Below are 26,298 nucleotides of genomic sequence, written 5' to 3'. Positions count from 1 at the left end.
CATAAGGAGGACAGAAATGTGTCTCTGAAGCTCATTGTTAGAGAACAGCAGGAAGGACTGGCACTTCGGAGTCATTATGTATTAACAGAGATCAGGTATAGTCTGAAGAAAATAAGTGTATCTTTCCCACCAACAAAAACGTAGAGGTGTTGAGTCTGGTAAACTCTTCTTGGACTTTAACTAGGACTGTGTGCATTGATCAGATACAACTTAAGACAGAGCTGTTAGACAATAAACATTCCAGGTGTTTTTGACATACAGGATAAAATGCGGTGGGGGGAAGAAAGCATCTCATTTCCACTACTCGTTATGGTGGAGGATCTGTGGTTCTGTTGGACTGTTTCTCTTCTCTCTACTTTCATGTCTTAACCAGAGGTGACATTAGGTGTGAAGGGCTCTGTATTTTCTATATTAAAGTGAGTTCAAGCTGAAATATTTACGGCTGCATGGTGTTTTCTTTTTATCTATAGAAGATTTTCTGTGCTTAAGTAAGCTTATTATAAATGCCGTTTTGCATCAGAAAGGCAACTCAGCAGGAGTTGCAGCGAGTCTGTGATGGATTTCATGCTCTGATTTTATTTTGTTTGGTGAGCTCGAAGAGTTTGTTTGGCACCAAGATTAATCCCGTTCTCTGCCGATGACATGCGGGATAAATTCAGACATATGCTAATAGGGCCAGCTTGTCGAAACGGCTGAATTTTGTGTTTTTGGCAGATTTTATTTGGAAGCGTGCAACAAGAGTGAGCGGAAAAGTGAAACAAAACAAAAAAAAAATCAAAATGTTGTTGGAATATTCTGAAAATATTGAAATCGTGACTTGTGCATGCACTGTGGTTCATCCAACTAATGGTGGTCCCCTGCAGCCAGCTCTGAACAGGCCACATTCCCTCTGAGGAAGCGATAATGATGCTTTTAGATTCTCAGCATAGGGGCTGCCCTTTGTCGGCCTTTCCCTCTGGTAGCTGATGTGGAGAGTCCTCCTCATGCTGCTCAGTTCACTGTTGGTATGAGCATATGTAGCTCTGCGGCTCTAGTACTCAAAATAAGAGCCAGTCTGCCAATTGGACAATATGTATTTATATCTCTGTTTACTATTTTCTCTTCGCTCTTGCTTTGCCAGAAAGTCCACAAATGTGAGTAACACATTGACTTGTTTTTCCTTTAAAGCCACATCATGTTAATCACCAGCTGATGGAGAACAACCTTCTCAGTGAAGAAAGAAGTGATTGATAAATACAAAGTATAGTACACTTGTGACTTGGAAGGAAAAATACACGGTTTATTAAAAATGCTTTACAAATAAATATGACGTGCAAATGCTCTCTGCCCATCTTTTCCTCCAAAACCTCTAAATGAAATACAAGGCAAGCAATTGCCTTCAGAAGTCGGCTAATAAAAAACAAAAGTCGTCCTGTGTGGAATTCAAGCTCTGTATAAGTACAGCGGTTCTGTAAAGGCCCCAGAGGTTTTTTTAGATAGCAGGGCCTTATCATAAAAACCAGCCCAAGGTCTGTACAACTCACTCATTGAGCACTGCTCAATCCATCCTCTAAATATAGATTGAATGTGGCACAATGACATGCAGCTAAAAGGGAAAGGCCTGGCATGCTGAGCATTAATCAGCCAAGAAGCTCCTGGTAACCCTGAAGATCTGAGGAAATCCACAGCTCCGTTGATTCTGTCATCCGTTCCACACATTGTGGAGTGATCTTCCACAAAAAGATGAAAAAAAAAAAGAAAAAAAAAGACAGAATTGCTGAAATAAGGTGGTAAAATGTCCTTCTTGAAATTTGCCATAAGGCTCCAACTGCCTGGCAATTGCCAGTCAGTTGGTCAGTCGCTCCGGGATTGTGTTATTGACCTCACTAGGGATAAGGAGTTCAACCAAACATGAGGTGCTCTGGGCAAATGAGATGAAAAGTGAATTGTTTTGTAACTTTCATTATCATGCTGTGTGAAGGATTTTATTCAGCAGGGTCAGGGAAACTGCTCAGAATTGGTGAGAAGCGAGATGAAGCGAGATGAAGCGAGATGTAGCGAGATTCAGGTCAACCATAGAAGAAAACCTATTAGAGGCTGTAAAAGACTTGAGAGGAGGTTCATATCTCCAGCAGGACAACCTCCCTTAATATGCATGCAAAGGAGTCGTGTAGATCAAAACATGGTCAAAGTCATGAAATACAATTGAAAGTTTGTGGCAAAACAATGCTCTCTCAATTTTGAGCTATTTTGCAAGGAAGAACAGGAAAAGAAATTTGTTGAGAAAATATTTGCTGAGACTTCCTGAAAAGAAATGCGTCCCACACTTTTAAGATTTTTTTGGAGTAAAAATGTTGAAAACCATACATTTTTTTGTCTTTAATTCACAGCAATACTTTGTGGTAATGCCAATAAAATGCACAAACGTTTGTGTTTGCTTTGTGTATTATCCAGTGTAGTGTATTCCTTGTTACATCTTACCACCCAATATCAACTATGCTTTAACATAAAGTTTAATTTGCCTCTGCATTCCCAATCCAATTAGAGGAACAGTTCCCTGTAATGGAACTTGAAAGCCAGCAGTAATGAGTTCTGTCCCTCTGATCAGCTTCCTTTCGCGGTGATGCGTATGCAATCATTGCCTGAACCTTGCCCGGCCGCCTCCGTATGCTCAAATTCGGGTGGAACGATGACGTGCTGTAGAGTGAAAAGTGCGAGTGAGTGAAAATGAACCTTGAGAGATTACGTCGACGCGTGATAGAAATAGGCCCACAGAGATCACTGGCTTCAAAGTAAAGCTACATATCATTGTAGGAGCCTTCGTTTAAAAATCTGGGCAAATCTTGACCCATGATTTTAAATTGTCATGTTTGTGCCATTGCATTAAGAGCTGAAACTCTTTAGAATAACCTTTTTTACTGCTGCTAGCCCTGATTAGTGCATGCTTATTTGGGTCTACTTATCTCACACACTTGTGTTAATTTCTGTCTGAAAAACCTTATGTGTTCAAATGCAAATATATGCAAATTCACATATGCATTCATATCCAACCTTTGACATGATTATATATTAAAATCTTCTTGCTAATTACTAAGTAGCAAACTGTGCAAGCATTCTTTCTGTCTGCAGAATTTAAAATATTTCCCTGCAGTTTAAAAGACATTTTTTTTGTCTCCTGTGATATTTCTTTCCCTTTTTTTATTATGTCATGGCAAGCCAATGATTTCCCCAATTGTTTTGTTGTGTTTCTTTGTTGATTATTCATCATTGGCAGCTGTTTGTTTTGGACAATAGTTGGTCCATCTGCTAAATATTAAATGCAGCGTGCTTGCTTTGCTGCCCACTTACTGCACAATTAACCTCAGTTTGTGTCTGTGAGGGCAAGCTGAGAATTAATGACTTTGGCCTTGTGGTTCAGGTAGTGCTCAGTTATTCACAGCTGGTTATTTGCTGTGTGTGTTCACGCCTCTTCACTTTAGGACGTTATAGTATTTAAAAGGTTAAATGTGCCGATAGGTGGCGCTGTGGGGTTATTTTGGCACATTTTTCTGAGCTTAAGAGTTAGTTTTTGCTTTTTTTCCCCTCTCCCTTGTTACCTTGATGTCCTCTTTTTTTTTCTTCCAAGCATTTTTTGTAATCTTGTTTTTTTTCTAATATAGACTTAAATGTAAAAGCAATCCCCTTATTAAGATTTCATGAAAGAACCTCTCAATCGTCAAGTGGAGCCACATTTTCCATCTGTTAAGGAATTCACTTTTCAGCCATGCATGCTTAACACATGTTGAAATGTCATCTCCTCCCCTAACTTCATGCACAGCATACTAACAACTTGACCGCCTCCTCACCACTTTGAAAATACTTGTGCTTGGTAACGCAAAAAGAGATTTTCGTTCGATGGATGCTTTTCTTGTCATTTTGATGTGCATTAGAGGACATACAACAAAAGGAGACACCTTTTCTTTGGGAGATAAAATATATTATTGTGGAAAAACCTGAAGCACACAAACAAAATCGGATAAAAAAAAAAAATGGAAAAATATTCAAAACCATTGCACCTATGTAAGGTATATAACTTAAACAGGAGTTTGGCATTTCAACAGCTTATGCCAGAAAGTTGTTGAGCGGTCTGGTGGTGGTTGTGGTTTGGATGTTATCAGTTCAAGCCTCATTACAGAAACTCAATGCGTTTAGGTATCAGAATGAGAAGAAACAGATTTTTTTTTTTTTTTTTTTGGATGGATCCATTTTGCTTTCTACCAACAGTTTAAGGATTCTGCAGTGGTCTTCTATTGGGCCTTTTGGTATTATCTCAACATTGTGTGTCCCAGCGCCTATCTGAGTATTTTTAGCTGAACACAACCATCCCTTTACAACCACAGTGTACTACTGATTGCCACTTCCAGCAGGGTAACAGACCAAGTCACAAAGCTCAAATCATGTGCTCCAGTAGTTTTAATTGTCCACTTTAAGTTTTCAGAAGCACTTTGTGTTCCTTGCGTTTTCATTCATACATAAAGTAGCAGTGAAATGTCCGTATGCTAATTTTACAGCCATACCTTTGGCGCTGTGCTTCAAAAAGCTCAACACAAGCTTTTCAGAAAATGAAAACTGCTTCAGGTTATATATGTACGTATATGCTGTATGCGTGTGTATTGATTGGTAAAAGGAACAATGCAGAGAGTGAAAACCTGAAACTGCAATCGGAACAGCTGTAGCAAAGATCTCCCACAAAGAAACGAGAAAAATATATTTTTCTCGTTTGAGAAAAATATTGAGAAAAATATAGAATGAAGTCGCACCGAGAGCAAGAGAGAGAGAGACGCACTCTGTTGAAATGCTATGGCTATTTGGTGATTAGATTCAGACATTATTTGTGTTATTCGTGGCCCCATTCTCAAAATACAATTACAGTTCCCAATCTGTTTCTGTAGAGTGAACTTGAGAATATCTTTGCTCTTTTTTTTTTGTCATGTTTTCATTTTTTATATTCTTCTTTTCTTTCCATAGGTTTCTAAAAGGGTCGCTGATCTCATTCTGGAGAAGCAGCCTTCTTATGTCAAGGTAGGTTTCCATCGCCAGCTTGAATACTCCCATCTTCCCAAATACTCTGCAGGACCATCAAAGTAGTTTCTGTTCCTGATATTCTCTTAGGGACCAGCTTTAGCTTACATTGGTGCCATTCATTTCAGTGAGTGCATCCAGTGCTACAGCCTTTGCTTCTGTCAGCCAATCAGTTTGTGGAAACTGTGTCTAAATTGGGTTTGAAGTGTACAAACAGTGCAATCTGAGCAAAGTGATGCCTTAAACTTTCATCGTAGAACATGCCAGGTTTATTTCAAATGCAATGGACACAGAGGCGGAAAAGAAATGGGGAAAAAAAAGAGAGAAATAAATTGAGAGAGCTGGGATAATAAGTTAAGAATAGAGGAGAGGAAGAATGATAGAGAATACAAGAAAACACACACGTGATCTACTTCTACACCTGCAGAGAGAGAAAAAAACAAAATAGAGAAACGACAGTGACAAACAATATATGCATATGTAACAATACCAGTGAGAAACCCTTTGCTCTGGTACTTTCTACATATGACACAGCTTTTTTTTGTACTTGATGCAGAGAAACTTAGATCCATCTGAAACAGTGTACCTTGTATTTTCTTACACGGTTCATTCAGAAAGAGTTTTTAAACTCACCTTGTAATTTTTTTTTTCTTTGTGACCTCAGAAGCTGAAATTTAGTTTCAAGACATATTCCCTGCATGGGCTCTTTTGTGTTGCGTAATTGCTTCTTTGCTGAACTCAAAGCACGATATGATTGGACATTAGCTTATTTTGATGCTACCAGGGTGTCATGTCAGCTACCAGAACTTTGGTAACCATAGTGATAGGAAATTAGATTCCCTTCCCTGAAAAGTGAAGAGAGGGAAGTCAGTAATGTTGTATTTATTCATAAAAACCTAAGCCATACTCTTCATGTGATTGCCTCATGGCTTTTAACGATTAGCTGAATTTAACTGCGTTTTTTAACATTTAGTTATCCTGCACGTCTTTCCTTAATTTACTATACCCTTGAAGAGTAGATGAGATCTGACACAATGTTGTATTAAAATTAATTATGCATAATTTACCAAATTTAAACAGCATTGTCTTCTGTTCCCTTTGTTTCCACCACTGGCCAAACAGACAGTTATGTGCTGCATTCACTTGTGCTCGGACATGTTGTATTTACTTTATTCAGATGGCATCGGAGTTAATCCACACTTCAATTTAATTCATTTTTCTGTTATTCTGTGAATTGTGGTGCATGATCTGTGACGTAATGAGCCTGCAAGAATTTACAAGTCCCACATTTTTTAGTTTTGCTACTACATCTTTAATCTCACTAAAATACATAATGTGAGACAACTTTAATTGGCAGAAAATGTCCGGCCTTGGTCAGGCCTTTGAAGATCTGTTGATGCTTTCGAGCACTGATGGTCTTTTAGTAGGTCATGCCAATACCCCACAACCAGGAACGCTCACTGGTACGCATTTGCAGTTTTTCGGTGCCATTTCTAAATTGGTACTACTTTGTGCCGCTATCACAATTATGTATTCACATTGAAAACATCGCGTCCAAAATCACTTAAAAACATTGGTGGCTTTTATTCACTTCCTCATATCAGTTGCTGCTGCATATGTTTATAACTAAGAGCAATAATCCTTGACGATATCTTCTCTGTTCTCCTGCTGTAGTATGATTTTTCTACAGTTTTTTTTTTTTGTGATCTTTTACAAAAAAAATCCACGAAGAAAAACACATCCACAGGACTTTAATCTGTTCTTTTGTTGAGTGTAACACATCAGCGAACCAATAAATCACAGAGCAGCATAAATGCCTGGCTGCTAAGCGTCTAATATGATTCATAGCTGTACAGTGGTCAGTTTGATCTCTGATGATGCCCTCTAGGGATCCTTGGCCTTCACTTGTGTTCAAATGGTGTGATTCAGTTTTATAAAGTGAGGAAAGATATATATACAGAAGCTACAACCATTACTATTGATTCATTTATAAGTATTTTTTAGAAATTTGTTTACTAATGTATATGTATGTACTCAAGATCAATAAACAAAACAAGCAGGGGTTTTTAGTAAAAGTTCCCACTTGTATATTTTTGGTCAGAAATTAAGTCCTCAAACTTTATTATCTTCAGATGCGTCAAAAAAAAAAAAAAAGGTTGTTTGCTTTTCCTCAAAATTCTAATAAATTACCTCCAAATAGGGTGGCGAGGTAAATCGAAACCATCGCAAAAGAGTACAACTGAATCAGTGTTTACTTGCATACCACATTTACAGTGCTACAGTTTGTCTTTCTATATTGCAGCTGTATATCTAAATGGATTAAATTCATTTTATTCCCTTTACAAACTTTGCATAAACATATTTGTATAAGTATTTACAGCCTTCGCCGCAAAGCTCAAAATGAAGCTCATGTGAATCCTGTTTCTAATGATAATTCTTGACATGTTTCTACAGCTTAGAGTCCATCTGTGGTAAATTAAGTTGATTTGACAGGATTTGGAAAGTGCACACAATTTTCCATATGAGGTTTGTGTTTTGACAGTGCACAAACAAGAATTTAGTCGAAGGAATTGTCTGTAGACTTCAGAGACAGGATCGTTTCAAGATGCAAATATGGGTGCATAACGATTTGTGAAGCTGTAAGGCCGCATACTTCATCCGAAGTGCCGAAATCGACTTTCATTGACAGAGATGCGTGACGGAAATTGCGTCATTGTGTTTTGCAGAGAGGGATCTACCTCCCATTCTCGACTCCAGGCCCTTGCTGAACTATGTTGTGTGATTGGTCAGAAATTTGTTTCCGTGTTAATGGATATTTCACTTCAGCTTGTCCGCTTCCACAGTCTGGTTTTTGTATTTGGAGGAGACATAGATATTTTTGTGAAACATTTATCGGACGTGGTGAATAATTATGTACACTTGTACAAGTCTTTTATAAATAACTAAAACTATCCATGGCTATAAATTCTTGGAAGGAACTTGCAAAACAAAACCTGCTCCAGAAAGCTGTTGACCTCAGCCTGGAGTAAATCTTAACTTTTTTTAGCAGGAGAATGCTAAAAAGTACGCAGCCCAAGCGTGCAGCCAATGTATCAAAGTAGTGGCTTTCTGGATGTCCTTTAGAGGCCTGGCGTAGGCCAGACCCGAATCTGCATAAAGATCTCTGTAGAGATCTGAAAATGGCCGTGCAGTGATGCTTCCCATCTATCCTGATAAAACTTGAGAGCAAAGAGGAATTGGCAAATCTACCAAAACAGAATTGTGCCAAACTTGTGAGAAGACTTGAGACTGTAATTGTTTCCAAAGGTGCATCAACAAAATATTGAGCAAAGGCTGTGTTAATTTTTTTATACATATATCTGCAAAGAATAAGAGAGAAACTTTTTTTTTCATTTTGTGATTATGCGGATTTGAGGGAAAGTAATAAATTTCATCCAATTTTGGAATAAGTCTGTAGCATAATAAGTGAAAACAGTGAAGCACTGTGACTACTTCAGGATGCACTGTACTATGTAGTTGCTCATCCTGCCTTTCTCCTTGATTGAATTTTTCTTCTGTTATTGTTGCAACTTTACCAAGAATTTGGGAGAGTAGCTTCCAGGTATGAGTGGGTTTGAAATGACTTAACTTAGCAGAGTAGGAAAAAGTATGTGGCGGTGCAGTTATTGTTTTTGGAGTACATGTGATTGTATTGAAGGCCTGGCAAAAAAAATAAATAAAAACTAAAAATTCACACACTTGAAGTTTTCACAATTTGCAAACATTACAACCACAAACTTTAGTGTTTGAAGTTCTTATGCGTTAGACCATTACAAAGTAGTACATAATTGTAAAATATTCACCCCCTGTTATTTTGAAACATTCAAATAAATCCAGCTCATCCAATTGCCTTGAGAAGCCACATAATTAGTAAATACTGCTAATAACCTGTTTGGTGAAGACCTCAGACGTTTGTTAGAGAACATTAGTGAACAAACAGCCCCATGAAAACTAAGGAACACAGCAGACAGGTCAGGGTTTAAGTTGTGGAGATGTTTAATGCAAGGTTAGGTTATATTGGAAAAAAAAAACTACTTAAACCTTTGCACATGTCAAAAAGTGTCAAATATGGAAAATTATGTGGTGGAAAGCTAACACTGTACTTCACACTGAATCCACCATGCCCACAGTTAACTATGGATGTGGCAGCATCTTGTTGTTGGGGTTCTTTTCTTCAGCACTCGTGTGAAAACTGGTCAGAGATGATGGGAAGTTAGATGTAAGAAGAAAAGTAGCCAATCGCAGGGTAAACCTGGCAGAAGAAAACATACTAAAGGCTCCAAAAAGCTTGCAGATACTCTGACAACAAAATGTGGTTCCACAAATTATAGATGCAGGGTGGCTGAATACAAATTTACATCTTTTCTTGTTGTTTTTATTCGTAAAATGTTTTGAAAACCTGGAAAAGCTGCTTGTTGTGATTTTTTAAAATTTTTGCACAGTTTGTTTATCTCTGTCACATCATAACCCAGTAAAATCCATTAAATGTTGTGGTCTTGTGACATTACAGAGAAAAGAAAAGAAAAAGTCAAAGGTTACGAACAATATTGCAAGTTGTTGGCCACCCTTCAGATACTGGAGTGTCCTTTTATAACTCATGGCTTCCTAGACCAAAATGGCCCCCTATTTTACTTTTTACTGCCCTCAGCACAACAAAGCGAGTTGAGCAAAGCCCAAACTGCAGCATCATTACGACGTGATCTATGTATAAATGTAAGGAGGCAGGACAGAGTTAATGTGCTGAAGGGGTCACAGAGTGGACCTCTCATGAATATATGAATAAAACACCTGGAGAAAAACTTCCCTTATGACTAATAATTTCTTTCTCCCACTCGGACTGTATAGAGCTGCAATCTGCCTGGACGCTATATTAGATTCGGTTCTCCTGTACGTTGAAAGTGGGCTGACTATTAAAACCTGTCGGTTATAACCCACCACTGTTGCACAGTTTCTGTATTTCCTCTCACACGAAATGAACTCGCGGAGCTGTCAGGGTAATATAGGGTAGACCGCTCGAAGGTGTGATATAAGAACGAGTTGGAGCCTCAGGCTGGATTCTGGGCTCTCTTCATGTTCAACGCATGTAGTGTTGTGTGTGTGTGTGTGTGTGTGTGCGTGCGCGCGTCTTTCTGTTTTTATTTTAATCAAAGTTCTCTGTGCCCTTTCCAGTCTGTCACTGTGCACGTATAAAAAGGCCTTTTCCAAATTCAGTTTCCCTTTTTTCGCTGCCATGTGTCGGTAATGACAGTCATATTTCCTGCAAAAGATTAGCTTCTGTCAGAGAAAATAAGTAGCTACTTTTTTGGGGGTCAGATTTACCTCCAAATGCACATGTCGCCATTTCAAATACTCATGCCTGTTTACGTTATTACTACAGATATGCTTTAATAAAACAAGGAATTGCTAAAACATTTATAAATGTGTTTATGTTCAGTGATGATGCTGTTTTTTTTGTGTGTGTGTTTTTTTTTTTTTTTTAGGATTATGGCTGTGAAACCGCTGCTTGTGCACCATCAGTCTTTTATTTCATTTTCATTTTATTTCTGCACAGCCATTTTCAGATTTTGCACTACTTTGAAGACTGCTCACAAGAGAGTCTTACAATTAAGACTCAATTGGCTGCATGGTCAGAGCATTGGATACAATCAGCTGGATTCATTTTTTTCCTCAGGTGGACTTGGCAGGTTTTTTTTGTACCTGGCCATATGTTACTACTTAGCAGACAGTCATTTTGGAGATTATTTTTAATGCAACCATCTTCATGCCCTTTCAGTGTTTTATGATATTCCTTTCATGCAGAAAGGAATACACATATTAGTTGTGTGTATTTACTACACACAACAAATCCAGAACATAGAAGATAAGTTCTAGATAAACAAAGAATAAAATCTGTTAAAATTATCTGAATCATTTCAGTGCTGATCTTTTTCTTTTACAGTCTAGGATACTGATTAAACAAGAAGTGGATGCAGTGTTGTCCTTTCTATCTTTGATCTGATGGATGATTTTTATGAAGGCATTTTTGGTGCATTAATTTAAAGAAATTACTTTGTCAATTTAGATAATGATAAAATAATAATAATAATAATGATAATAATAATAATAATAATAATAATAATAATAATAATAATAATAATAATAATTACGCACAAAGTCAAACTGGCAAAACATTTGATTAGCTTATTGATTTCAGTTTCGTCCAAAAGGCTCATTGGGTCTCTCACTCGGAGAAAGGGAAGCTTCTTGTTGACTAAGGTTTAGACCATCTGACTGTGAGCATGTGGGGTGGTGATCAACCAGAAAAGATTATTCTACTATTGCCCCACAAATGACCCGAGAGAGGTCATTTTGGTTAGACTGACAGTATGAAAAGGACATTTTAAAGAGCAGACATTTCTTGTTGGTTAAAGAGTAAATCTAAAGTTTTTCTGTGCACTTTACCAGACCTTTAATTTTCCTAACATAAAAATGTATTTTTAAAAGTCACAATATTGCTCATGACTGAGAGTTTGCATGACTTACCTCAAAAACATCTTGCGTAAATAAGTGAATAGAGGTTTAAGTATTTTTTTTTTTTTTTCTGGTTCAAGCATAAACATAACCTTTTTTTTTTTTTTTTTTTCATATTCTTTCTCTGACCCCCCCGAAAAACCCCGACAAAACAAAATCGTCACAAGGCGCAAGTCCCTCCGGAGAAAATCTTTGCTACTGAATAAACTCTTGCAACGTAATCTTACTTCTTATCAAGGTCTTCGTCAACAGTCAAGATCATGAGGCCAGATTGGTTTGAAAGGAGTTACTGAACTTGTGCCTACAGCTGAATTGGCACTTTAGTTGTTCTGTTTTTATTACCGTTAAAAATGGATTTCCTCGGTTCATATTCTCCTGATGAAAGGTTTGTTTTTTTATCTGACAGTGTTATGAGACACTTTTTTTTTTTTTTTTGGAGAACACTGGAACCTTTTTTTTTTTTTTTTTTTTTTTTTTTGCAAAAGGACGATGCGGTTTTGAAAATAAGATCAAACAACCAGCATCTTACACCTCCGGCGTGACATCTGGGAGATCGGGAAAATAAAAGGACACAGAAGACAAGAAGAGGCTGCCCAGCGTTGTCTGAGGGTGTACTTGTTCTCGTCAGAGGTCGCTGAAGTGGGACGATTGCCGAACTCTCAGACCAGACTGATCTAAATGTCACAGCTCTGAAGAGCAAAAGGTTTCGCTCTTTTTCTTAGATGTATTTTAGGAATTGTTTTCTTGCACTGTATTATTCGTTGGCACTCAAACGATGACTCCATAACTGAATCGTGCGTTTACTCACAGCAGAGTCCTTGTGATTCAGAAGTGCTCTGACATTTGATATGCAGTTGAAATCTGTTTTTGCTCCATCTGACATTCAATCCATCTGAAATCAGGCTTTTCTATACCAGTTATGGTTACAAAAGTATTTCTATTTACCAAGTAATCACAGAGCTGCTTTAAAAATGTGTTTTTTACCTCCTTAGATTCACATATTTAAATGTATTTCCTTACTAATTGGATCAAACATTTTGAGTGTACTTAAGCTTCTCACAACAGTTTGCCAAAGTTTTGGCCTTTTCTCCCTTTCATAACTGGTGTGATCTAGTCAATAGTTTCTAGGCTCACACATTTTCTATGCGACTGATATCAGGACTTTGACTTTGTTGTTCTGCCACGTTGAGCCTAATTTTGCAGTGTGGTTTGGGTAATTGTCAATTTAGAGGCGTTTGTTCAGCAACTCTCCCAAAACATGATGCTGACACCCTGTTACTTCTAGAATCTTCACAAGGTCTTTTTCTTTTACTTTGCAGATGTTGCTCTTAAATACACAATATCTGGGACATAGAACATGTATGCTTACTGAACGACATAATGACTTAATATCCCCACATTTTTCATGCAGAACTTACAAAATGTTGGTTAAACAGATTAATGTGGCAGATTTAGGTATCTAGAAATCGAAGGAGTCAGACTTGTTAAGGTCGAAAAAAACATTTTTTTTCTGTCATCTTGCCTGATTCAATACCTTACGTCCATCCACAGATGTTCCTTCATTTGTTGTGAACCATCTGATCAGACTTTTACCAAGTTATGACAGAATTATCAGTTTCCTAATTTGTTAAAATTGGGAAATTTTAACAATAATTCTTTTTCTTCAATGTGAAGAAAAAGAAATATTTTCTTCACATTGAAGAAAATAATTCTGATTTTTTTTTTAAACATTATCCTCCTCTTTTCACAGGAACTGGAGAGAGTGACAGCATTACAGGCCAATCTGCAGCTGGCAGCAGTCATTTGCACTAATGCAAGAAGGTAATGATGTACTGTAACATGCTGCCCAGTGACCAACCAAAAATAACTTCTTGCAGAAATTGCCCCTGCAAATAAAATGCCTGTCTCATGACCGTGGTAATGTTCTCTCATGTATTCTCCTTCTGCTCAAATTGATTGTTTTGAGCCCACTTTGATAACACAACGCAGACGGTTTGGAAATGTGGCAACAGACAAACTCGGGGTATATTCAGCCTGGCTGGAGTCAGGATTTGACTGCTTGCAGCATTTTAGCCAAAAAGGCCTGTCAGATATTATGACTCAAGAAATATGCACTTTTAATATTGAAATGAATTCACAATAATATTAATAATTCAACTTCTGCTACATATGTTTGTTCTTATGGGTGGATTTTAGTGGTTAAGGACATTAAAGCTACATACCAGCTTTTCTCCTTTTGCTGTATTTTTTTTTCCTGCTTCCTGTTTGAATATATAGTGCCTTATGCATGATTAAACTTGGTCAAACTCACTTTGGGGTTTCTTTTGCGAAGACAACTCAGAGTTTCCAAGGAGGAGTTCACGGAGGCCAGCCTGGGTCTGTTAGCCAATCAGAGGAGGCGACAGCTGCTGACAGGGCTGCTCAAGTCACTGAGGACCATCAAGACCCTGGTAATGTTAACAAACCTCAAATGCAATGCAATTTAACACACTCAAATGCAATCAAAATCAATACTATCCAGCAAAATCATTTTTGTACAAATTAATTCATTAAGGATTTCTTGTAAATACAATCTATTGTAAGTAGAGAAACAGAGGGGGAGACACAATTTTTGATCTCTGTTTTGAACCTAACTGACACAAAACAGTGTCATAATTCGTTTTGATTTGCATTTGGCTCGTTCTTCGCTAATTGCGTCGCCATGGTTACTTGAAATGCCAACAGAAATAATAGCCCGCATGCCGAGATCCAGCCGCATGTTTTGATATATACGTCGTTGGATATGGTTGGGGTGCAAGCAGCGGTACGAGCCGCATGCGGCAGTTATTTCGAGATGTAGAGCGATAGGTGCCTACCATGCACGGCATGGAGGCATTGAAATGCCTTGAAAAGCCTTGAAAAGCAAGGCATACCTATTCTCTGCTGTGGCAGGCCCCAATTATTAGCTAAAATAAAGCTATGTTTTTTGTTAGTTTATGTAGTCCTTTCTAAAGATAACCGCACATAATATTGTTCCATTTTTGCCATTCTCCTCCTTATAGAGCAACACAAATATAACAAGCTGACATTTGCGGTCATGCAAAATGCCTTAAGTCCACCAGTTAAATGAGATGCTGTTTGTATCTTGCCAGGATTTAAAACTCCGTTTTCCTAATAAGTTACTCCTTTTGTTTCCACACCATGAATGTTTCTTGCAACCAGAAATATTTCTTAAATAGCCTAACTTTGTTTTTCATCTCAGTTAATGGAAAAGTATTGTGGCTTTGCTTCAGGCAGCAGTCTTGAAAGGATAGAAACGAACAGAATATTTCTGCTTTTTGTATCTGCATCTGTGCAAAACCTTAATACCAGTAACTGGCTCATCCCTTGCCTGAGAAATGATTCAAAAAGTAGCCTTTTTTTCAGTGCCACAATTTATTTTTTTATCTATTTAAAGGTATAGTTTGATCAACAAATGCGGTGATATTTAAGACAATATCCGACATGATATGTTGATAAAGATCCTAATACGGATATATTGTTTGATCTTATATACTCTAACACATCTCATAGAGACACATCTGTGCACTGACTATGGTTATTTTTTCTTTTTTTCTTTTATAACTTGCCCTAAGTACAAATAGTGCAAAGATAGAAACAACTATCTTTGCACTCATCACTAAATACTGATTACTATTACATATGCTCTTCATATTCTTCTTGTTTTTTCTTCTTTTCACCTTACAGCAAAGGACAGATGTAAGACTCAGCGAGATGCTCGAGGTACTGTAATCCCTACAAACTCCCACAGAAATGTTCATAAACGACTTAAAAGGTCAAACATCATGGAGGGGTTTTTGCAATCGCTATTCCGCCCAAGGTTGCCAGGACGGTGTCCGCTGTGGCGACTATTTTTAGAAGAACAATAATTCTTTGGGTCAGGAACCTAATACAAAGAGAAGGGCAAACATATCAATGCCTCAACCAAGCCCTTTTTTGCCATTTATATCTAAAGTCTTTGTGGTAGGAAGCGTTTACAATAAAAATGCTGTGAATTTTCTGCCTGTTTGGGAAATGCATTAAACGACCTCACTGCTCTGCGTTCTTTTAGGAGGAAGACTATCCCGGTGCAATCCAGCTCTGTCTGGAATGTCAAAAGGCGGCCAGCACCTTCAAACACTACAGCTGCATCAGGTACAGTATGAGCAGATTGATGTGGTGGTGCAGCCGAGTCCAGGGGAGGGAAAACCTGCTGCTAGCAACATTTCGTGATAGAAGTAGGACATCAGAGTTGTGTGGTTTTGGAAAAATCACATTTCAGTTCCACTCACACACTCGCAGATCTTTTTTTTTTAATTTTTTATCGTGTTTCCTTTGATAAAACAGATCGAAGAGCGCCAGACGTTTTTGATTTTCAACCTTCTTTCTCAAGGTTGGAAGTTGATTGATCTGGTTTGAGATGTCTCACTTAGGGAATTGTTTCCTGTTGCCATTTCTTTGTGGCTGCAGTGTGGCTCCTCCCACAATGTGAAAGGCTTAGAATGTTTAAAAGTGCCTTGATTTTTTTTCATGTTACATTATAAAAAACAAAATCCAATACATCTTAATTGGATTTTATGACGACAGATCAACACAAAATATGCTTGCAGAACTTTGCAAAGAAAAATCTGAACTGTGTGGCGTGTATTTTATTTTTTTTTTATTCAGCCTTAAATCTAATTCATATGAACAAAATCTAAGGCAGTTCAGCCATTTAATTCAGGAAAGTTTGACCAGGGACAAATCTAAAAGTTGAAGTACCTCAAGAACTGGAGTATCTAGACAAGTTAAGCATGTACAGACAATATCCCAAGACTTGCAACTTTATTTTCATTGAAAGCTGAATCAACAAGGAATTGACACAGGGGAGCTGAACACAAATTCATGCCACACTTCTCAATTTTTTTTTCGTGAAGAAAATGAAAATACAGCATTATTTTCCACCCACTTTCCAGTTATTAAATCCTTTTTGTTAGTTTTTTTTTTCTCCATAAAATCACTATAATACACTGAAGTTTGTGGTTGTATGTGAGTGTAAACAAGTTTAAGGACTTATGGATAGTTTGCAAGGCAGTAAGTTTCCAGCTCCAGGACAGTGAATGTTGTCTCACTGCAGGCCGAGTTTTCTTCTGAGACACGATGGCATATTTGGTATACATCTGGCAGCTTCCACTTTAAGCTTATTACTGCTTATCCCCTATTGAGAAAACATCCAATTACAAGATTTAGAGACTCTGGCAGGCACCCAGTGAGCTATGACATGCAGATGGTTAAACTGTGAAACACCTCAACGGAAAGGCAACTAAAAGAAACGATTGAATCACAGGAGACTTTCATTTACATGTGAGGAAGCTCAATGGTTTCTTTAAACATCCACCCTTGATGTTTAAATGTTCCAGCAAATGTATTTTTCCTGCTTTTGGATGTAGAGTAGGAATACAATTTTTTTGTGTTTAAGATTGATGGATGTAAATATATCAAACTTTTAAGCCTGCAAGCAGCATACATGTACTGTATGTTGGTCAATTGAGGGCAGCTGTTGAAATATGTTTTGGTCACAGAGCCCAACCAGATTTTATTGTTTTGACATTATTCTTATTCATGTGATTTTATTCAGAATAGCTTTTTAACTCCTTATGCTGGGGCACTTAATCTAACTGAAGCTTTTATAGTCATTAATAAAAATGTACTTGTCCTATCCTGATGAAATGTTGAAAAAAAAAAAAAACAATGACTAGGGGATATTTTAACAATACCAGCTTTGTGAAAAAGAGGGAAATCTGATCCATGAACAAATATTATACACATGTGAATAATGGGATGCTGAAACCTTCTCATTGTTATCCACTCTGAAGAGAAAAAGGCCAACTGAGGGAAAAGAACAAAACGATTACTCTCCAGAATAGCTATCCAATTTTCGTGTCGTTCTGGTCTCTTAGAAATGTGTTAAACATTTTAGGATGCAGAACGTTATTAAATAATCTTTTTTATTACTTAAGCAATCAGATCTGCATGTCATCTGCCAGGCATCTCCACCCCTTTTGTTTTTTTCCTTGAAGCTCCATATTTAAATCCTTTTTCAGGCTATTGCATATCAGCTTTTTGTTTCAAGAAAATGATAGACCCAGAGTGCTTTCTGATATTTGTAATTATCAAACAAAGTCGATGTGAATTACTTACTGTGATACTACATTGTCCGAAACGCTTCGCTCACCTCGCCATGCAGGATACTTGATGTTCTATAAAATATGCCTCGTTTTAGAACTGTGCAATCTTACAGGCATATCATCAACTGTTTAAGAATGTATTTTTATTTCTGGGGGATTTTCCTTCCACATTAAAGCTACATCATGCAGACATGTTCAGAGATGAGTCGTCTACAGAATCAATTTTTTTTTATTCTCAGGAAGTGCTGGACCTAAAACTCTGTTTGTTAGGCCCATGTTTGATTCTCAGATGGATCTATAAAAGCTCACCAACTGGTGAGTCCTTTATAAGAACGTCTTGGCAACGCTAAAGCTCAACTTGATTTCCTCTTGGAGATTTTTGTGTAACGAAATGTGGTGATATGGCTCAAGTACATAACATCATAATCCAAAATATTTTATATTAGTCAACTGGTCTAAACAGGATCAAAGTGAACAAATATTAAAGACAAAATTTAAATTATGTAGAATTTCATTAAATTGCAAGTGGAATTTGAGCGTGTTGTGACTGTATATACTCATAATCCCTCAAACTAGTGAAAAATAAACTGATGCACTATGGCAGATGGTTGTGAAAGTGCTTGTTAACAATGTGAAGGTACACAGTAACATTGCAGAAATTGACATTTCTGCAAAACAAGTATTTTTCTTTTTCTGCTCATAATTTTTTAGTTTCTCTCTGATGTGAATCTTCCACAGTTGCTGGCTGCTTGGTTGTTTCTTACCAGTTCTTTTAGTGAAGAGACCAACTAACCTGACTGACTCTAGAACTATAGTGGATTCTAGTTAACTATAATTTACTATTTAGTAAAATTTAGTGGAACGCAAGGCACGTCAGACTGGGATTAATGAATTGTCCATCACAATGTAGGTCTTGTTTTATATGAATATCATGTTTGTTTTCATTAAGTAATGGTTTAGCAGATTCACAATAATCCCTATTAGACAACCTTCTCAAATGCCAGCAATTTTGAACTTTTTCTCCCCCTTAAGGCAGTAACAATAATTACATAAACCCTAATTATAAAAGCCTCTATGGTAATACTTGCTTAATATCTTATGTGGTTGTCTTTTCCGTGCTATAATCTGTTCCTCTGAACGGAGATTGTTGCATGAACCTTCTCTTTCTTCATCCTTGCATGTATTCTGTAGCTCAGGCAATTATAAAACACATCACTGCCAGTGTTGGGAATTTCACCACAGGTGCCAGGGTTCAAAACTCCTGTGCAGTGAGATAGTTAGCTGCCAGTGATAGGCTTAATCAGCTTTGGATGGACCTTTGGCAACAGTCTACATATATTTAGTGCTGATTTTTGAAATCCTCCACTTGGGCCTGTTGTTGGGTGTGTCTGTGTAGAAATGTTTCTGGGATCATTATAAAATGAAATCTAGCCTGCTGGAGGATGTTTTGCTTTGGGCCCGTCTGTCCGTTCGTCCATTACATTTTATGAGTGCAATATCCCAGGAATGCCATCAGGGAATATTTTTTTTATATTTGGCATCAGTTATCATTTGGACTTGTGGATGAACTAAAAGGTCACTGTGACCTCAGATAATTTTTTTTAGCCATAATTTAATAATTCATAATGTTGTATTTCAGCAATGGCTTACATCTTATCCTGAAGCCTTAACTTAATCTATTAGGTAAACTCTAAACCCTAAAATCAACTGTTTCTGTTTCACATCTATGAAAATGACAGTGATTAATAGATTGATATTCTGTATTAATCATAAAAGTAAATCCTCAGGTAAAGTTTTCTTCTTCATTATTTTAAGCTCAAATTGTTTTCCCCACCAAACAACTAACACAAGCCCAGAAAGACAATCCTGACTACTTCAGAGCAGCTTCAGGTTTCCTTGGAATAACAAAACTGTCATCCAGCTAATCACTTTGTATAATATCTTTATTTTTCTTCAGTATAATCCCATAATTTATTGCAGAATTACGTTATATCCTCTGTTAAATAGAAATCAGTTTTATGTTTTGGGTATAGTTAAGGTAGTATGTATGTTAAGCTGCTGTTTAACATACATACTATGTTATGTATGTTACATTTTTTTTTGTTTTGTTTTTTTACTCTCCCATATTGCTCTAGGAACATTTAATAGGTAATCTGATTATCTGACACAGTTAATATAGTTCCTTTCTGAATTTGTGAATTAATTAGGATTTTCTTATGAATTAGTAAAGTAGGCAACCAGAGAAGTCCAAGCTTATTTATTTGTTTATTATTATTTTTTGGAATATTTAAACAAAATGTTCCTTAGATGTTTTGTTTTACATTTCAAATGCACATTTGTGGAGATTTACAGAGCCAGAAAGAGAGAAAACAAAATAGAGTAAGGAATATTTGTTGACCTGACTTTTTCTTTGCTCCTGTAATAAATTGAGTCAGCATGAAGCAAATGAAACGTTCCCCATCGCTGAGGGAATCCCGTTTTTTTTTTTTTTTTTATAGGGTCTCATTTATTAAACCTCCTCAAGGGATGTACTTTGAAATTCCCCATGCTGACATATGCTGAAAAAGCAGCATACAACAATCGGTATATAAAAGTTTAAATGACACTCCTGGTGAGAAATGCTTGCACATTCATTATGCACCGTTTAGATCTTACAGTGTGTTTACATAAAAAGCAATTGTACCAGTGGAGGTGCAAGTGTGCAACTGGATGTCTCTGGGGTTCCTACGTGGTTAGAAAAGGTCTAAAAATGTTTGGTATTTATTATTCAGGACTAAATAGGTTTAAGGGAATGAAAATCCAGCAATAAAAAAGCTTCCAGATTACAATTACTTAATTTTCCTAAGTAAAAATAACAAAAACAAAACAACAACAAAAAACAGAATTTCCATAAGAAAATAAATAAAGAAAATGACTTTTATCTCTAGTTTGCCACATCAAATTTGAGTTTTTCATTGACTCATGAATCGTTTTGGTTTTTGAGTTATTAGCAGATACACGCACACTGTCTTAGAAATAAAAACAGCCCAATGTCACTGCTTTCTTTAGGCTTTGAAACACATTGAAATGATTATTTCTTTACAAATTGATGAAATTGATATTTCACTTATCCTACACTGGTTAGGATAAGCCCAATCTAGTTCAGATTTCTTAAAGTGTTGGATTTAGTCTGATTTAATGTTATTCTGATACCAAGAAGACCAAAACCAGATTGTGGAGTAGTTGCATGTAATGTCAGTTCAGCATAATGTTGCATGATTGATGGGGAAAAAAATATACATATTTAAACTAGTTGAATGTTTTGTACTCGTATGTATTACTAGTACTCATTATTACTATTATCATCAAGTCAAATGTATATAGTCTAATCATTGTTTTTAAAGTGTCTGCAAATTGGATCTTATAATAACGACTAAAAACATTCTCTGTGCGATTGCTATCTGGAGTCTTGGAGAATGTTTGAAATTGAAATTTTGAATAGTTTTAGGATTTGTTAGAAAATATTGTCAGTCTTGTTAACGTGGCAGTGAGACAAACAATCTGTGCTACAAGGCAGAGCTTCCTCATTTGGACATCACATTATCGTTTGAACAGATTTGATGCCCTACAGCACAGCAGGAGTGGCCGGGCACAGTGAATGTGATTGTTCTTTAGAGCTGATAAAATATTCAGATTCAGATTTTTGCTTGGGATACGAGTTGGCTTTATTTATTTTTTATTTTTTATTTTATACCGACTGTGCGCTAATCAAATCAACTAGTTAGGGCATGAGAAAATAAATCTTCATTTAAATTAGTCACTTTTATGCATTTACTCAGATTCTACAGAGGGGTGGTTGTTTTTTTTTGTCAAACTATTTGAAATGAGAGAAGGCCTCCTTCAGATCTGTTCTGTGAATGTGTCATCTGATTTGGTTTAAGACCGTTCCCAAGGTTGAAATGATTTCTTCTGTGAAAACACAGTGAAAGCAAAGTACAGCTCTATATCAAAGCTACTCCTTTCGCTCCTTTCACCTTGAAATCTACAACCAGAACTTGACTTGCGCAGAAAAACAAGCAACATCTGCAGAGACGTCGACGAGAAATAACTAAATCTCGTGAAATTTAGTTCGAGGGGGTTCTGCCGGTCAGGCATTCTCACTTTGGACTAAAGCTCTCCAACCTCGGTGAAAGTCTCACCTCTTGGCCTTTTGCTCCTGCATATAACCTCGTCTGCTCTTGCGGTAGCATAATGTACCCTTTGAAGCCCACCCCATGCCTCTTATTTCCCTCCCCATCTGTTTTGTAACACTGGCTCACACGACTGCAGCCAAAAATGGTGCTCCCACAAAACACGAACATCCTTAGGGCCCTTTAAGGCGCTTATGCTTGTTTAGCAAGTCAGCAAATCAGTGTAAAGGGACAAGCCTCAAAGCCTGCAGCCTCCTAATGCTAACATTAATTGAAATAAGTTAAAAGGGGGGGAAAAAAATCCCCCAGATTTGTACGTGACCCTGCTGAAACCCAGTGGCCGCTGCAGGGAACAGATCGTTAATTAGCTTTTTCTTCTCATATGTTATTTATGAATTCTTTCTGATCACAGAAGAGTGCCTGTATTAGGGAGGAACAGCAGCTGTGCACACAAGAATGCACAACAATTATTCCACGTCTACGCAGGATATGGTCGGATTAACAGAAAGCAAGAGATTGTTTTTATAATAATCAGTGTGCTAAAGATAATGGCGAGAAACACGCAGGTTCAATTTCCATTTTTCAGATTCAGTGAGTAATATATACGTCAGCTTTCCTGGTGATACTAATAAGCTTTAGAGGAATGCCTCTTAGCCGCTTTTCTTCTGCACAAGTTAATCTCAGTAAATTGGTATCGTCTAAAAGTTAATCCATTCTAGCAATTCCGTTCAAAAGGAAAAACAAGCCTATAAACAGTAATTGCAATTGAGTGATGCTTTCCAAGGATTTATTTCTGTTCATTTAAACAAGTATAGCTTATAAACCAATGAATGTTGGATGAACCTAGGACAAATTAATACAATTATTTTTAATGCAGGGATTTTTTTAGTTTAAGCATAATTATGGCCTTGACAATGTTGACAGTTTTCCTGAAGGCAGCTACTGAGCTACAACCAAAGCCTTGAGATGATGCTGATGTCAAGCCTTGATTAGGTATTCAGTACACTGTAAAGTACAGCCTGTGTATATATATTTTTTCTTTTAAGAAACTGAATTTGGGGTTTTATTAGCCTGCAATTTGTAATAATCTAAACAGAAAGCAACACCTTAATCACTGTGCGTATAAATTGCTGAAAAAATAAAATAAAAAAAATCTCCCTTGCCATGTTCTAATTCCATAAATTGAACCTGAAAAAGGCTCAATAAATCAATACAGACTTTACATGAAGGTGAAAAATCAAAGCATAAGTCAATACAGATACCAGTATTGTTATCCAGCTGTGAAAAAAAAAAAAAAAGTCTAAATACGCATGTCTGAACTTCAACTATTTAGTGTGGGCCATGTTGAGACCTACTTCTTCCTAGCTGTTATTGTTCATTAATGTTTAATTGCTGTCATTTTCTGGGGACTGGCTCCTGTTTTTTTCCCTGTGCTCTCTTTTAATACCATTCGCTGTGTGGTTTAGTTCCAGTTTCTTTGCTAAACTGGAACATCGGGACCAGCTAAAATATTCTGCAGCGAACCAGTGTATGTTTATCCTCTTGGCGTGAGCTCCGTGGGTGTATCTCCTTTTTGTGGTTGCCAGAAGTCTAAAGCCTTTGCTTTTCACTCTTCTGGGCCTCGCCTATGAACATTCTGATGTATTTCCTCAACGGTCTGGACCTGACGCTGATCAATTCATCCTTGTGTAGTTGAGCCAGCTTTCTAACTTTTTCCATTTTCTTTGCCTTGGCTTCCTATCTTTGTCTCCACTGAGGGTATTAGTTTTGGCCTGCTGTCTTCTATTGTTGCTGAGAGTCTAATCTGTTCCAACTCCACTAATAGCAATTATAGGTACCACAATCTCAGAATTTGATCATTTTTCTTAACTTTCAGCAGAAAAAGTTTAGCTTTAGACATTAAATTTATTTGCATCGTCAAATGTATCTTATGTTCCTTAAATAAAAGGGGATTTGGTGAAGCTATTTAAAAACAACCCACCAAGGCTCAAGCCTACCATGAACTGGAAACTCCCGTGATACCAAGGTGAATTTAACACCAGCATGAATTGACACGGAGCCCCTGCTTCAAAAATGACACCTTCAAGCTTGAATGAAATTCACGGCTATCCTCACGAACACTCCCAGAGAGTTTTAAGAAAAAAAGAAAAGGATTTAAATATTTTGCCACTGGAGGAATGAAGCTGATTTTTTTTTTTATCACCAGCTGTCAAGTATAGCTGAGGTTACATAATGCTGAGGGTCGTACCCTGAATCTGATATCGTAAATCAAAAACTATACGCTTAAAAAGGTGATGCATGATCTCACAGGACCGATGCCATCAACCAAGAACTGGTTTTGGAATGGACAAAGAAAGCAAAAGCAAATATCCAGTAAGATTTAAGTCTTTTTGATGCCTACAAAAAGTGTGTGAAACTTGCAAAGGAGCATTAACGAAATCTTAGTGGTGATTCATGTATATTCCAGTCTTTGTCTAATTTCAGGGAAATTCAACAAAGATAATTTGAACTTCTGCTTCCAGTTCTTGTCTGTAAAGATAATTGAAAGCCTATTATCTGTCTAGAAGAAAACGGTTCCGATAAATCAATAAAAGCCCCAAATTACTATGATATTCATTACAATGACGAGTGCGTGTAAAGCCTCTTACTGGAACTGAGCATTTCTGACTTAGTCTAGCATCTCTTCTTGATTTCTCCGCCGCCTCCTCATCATTCTCTCTCTCTCCAAGTAAAACCAAGATGCTTCATTAGCAATCTGTTAAGGACACACACTCCCTTGGGCTGCCGCAGTCTCACAAGGCACAACATAAGAGGAAGCTGACCTGGTAAAGACCGCAAGCCAAGCGAGCACAGAGGCAGGGGGAACGGTGGAACAGCAGATGATTGTGAATGGAGGTAAAGGGTGGCAGAGTCACAAGGGAAATGACTTGGTGTCTCGGGATCGGCAAAACAATCGCAATGCTTGCTGCTGCTGTGCAGCTTTTCAGATGAACGCATTTTCTGAGTAGAGGCGAAAGCAGAACGGGAACCACAAAGACAGTGAAGACGTCTCGTATACAATGTTGAGTTATTAATTAAACGAGTTGTGCATTCAGATGTGACTAAGACACTTGGGGAAAGTTCACGAGTTGTTTGCAACAGTGCAGGGCTTAGGAAAACAAATGGAGTCGGGCAGAGAAAAGGAAGCTGGAAAAGGAGCCAGACTCAACAGTGTTCTGGCAAGTCGAGTGTTGGAGAACCAGAGAATGTTCTGGCAGGAAAAATGGAGCCTGGATTGGAGAAGATTGAGAATGAACACGCAGGCTAAATATTTGGATGGCTCCTGTAGATGAAAATGGACCGGCAGGCTGGTGAAGCCGAGCATTCATTCTGGGAAGCAACATTGAATCTTGGGTAATACTGCTTCGGAAAACAATAGCGCTAGATTTTAACTGCTGGTGTTTACCGGAATACTAGATAATGGAGCCTGGTTTGGTATTCTGCTGAAGGCGTCGACACAAGTCTTTGACCAGCTTAATGGACTTTAGGATCGCAGGAGTCACAGCCGTCACAGTACAAGGTGGCGAGAACACACCTAGTCAGGTCTGATCTCCAATCTGACACAGGGAGATGCGAGGCCAAGCGACCCTCGCAGTCTTCAGATAACATAAGATGTATTTTTTTCAACTTACCTAAGGAATCCAGTGTACCCTCAGATAAACTGCATCAGCCTAGAACCTAGAAACATCACACAGAAAGGGCTCAGCCAAGATTTAAGCTGGAACGTTCTTGCTGTGAGGCGACAGGGATAACCGCCGTATCAGTTCTCCGCCGCATCCATCCCTGCCTTGTTTATGGAAAGGAGACATGAGACAAAATCATTTTTGTTTTGTAGTAACTGAAGCATATTTCATATAGAATTATCTCAAGGAGAGCATGAATGATGTTTGGCATCTGCTATTTTTTTCATTTGCTCAGTAAGCAGTGGATAAAATAAATGACAACTTTTTCTGAAACTGAAAATAAATCTGTTTTCATTCCACAGTGAGCTGAACTCTAAACTACAAGACACTCTTGAGCAAATAGAGGTATGTGAATAGCCTGTTTTTACTCCTGATATTATCTGGAAGTAATATGTTCAAACTTCATGTAATGTAATAATTGATTTTTGCCTTGTGTGTGTTTTCTTTTTTAAGATTTCAATCGAGAAAAAGCAAATGATGCTTTAATTTCGTATTCAGATTGTTTGGCATTGTCATTTTGTGTCTGCCACATGTTGACACAATCTCAGAGTCAACAGTATGAGCATGCAGGCCCTGCAAATCGTATCTGTGCCATCTCTGCTCTTGTCATGATGCATGTGCGTGATAAATAAT

General features: G+C 37.5%; 1 protein-coding gene across 3 annotated transcripts in view; it reads left to right on the top strand.

Annotated features, from left to right (window-relative positions):
• The window catches only part of vps50 (VPS50 EARP/GARPII complex subunit), a 103,109-nt gene that overhangs the window by 11,702 nt on the left and 65,109 nt on the right, over positions 1-26,298 (top strand). For all 3 annotated transcript variants that reach the window (XM_014994207.2, XM_014994208.2, XM_088010185.1), the window contains 6 exons: positions 4,987-5,040; positions 13,340-13,410; positions 13,922-14,039; positions 15,316-15,351; positions 15,680-15,762; positions 25,968-26,010. In XM_014994207.2, coding sequence (XP_014849693.2) covers positions 4,987-5,040; positions 13,340-13,410; positions 13,922-14,039; positions 15,316-15,351; positions 15,680-15,762; positions 25,968-26,010 — 405 coding nt within the window. The remainder of the gene's footprint in view (positions 1-4,986; positions 5,041-13,339; positions 13,411-13,921; positions 14,040-15,315; positions 15,352-15,679; positions 15,763-25,967; positions 26,011-26,298) is intronic.

The sequence above is a fragment of the Poecilia mexicana genome, unplaced genomic scaffold, assembly GCF_051168715.1.
Source record: "Poecilia mexicana isolate PSO_F unplaced genomic scaffold, ASM5116871v1 scaffold_11, whole genome shotgun sequence".
Lineage (NCBI taxonomy): Eukaryota > Metazoa > Chordata > Actinopteri > Cyprinodontiformes > Poeciliidae > Poecilia > Poecilia mexicana.
The sequence above is the reverse complement of the archived record's forward strand: the minus strand, read 5'-3'. Positions and strand labels throughout refer to the sequence as shown.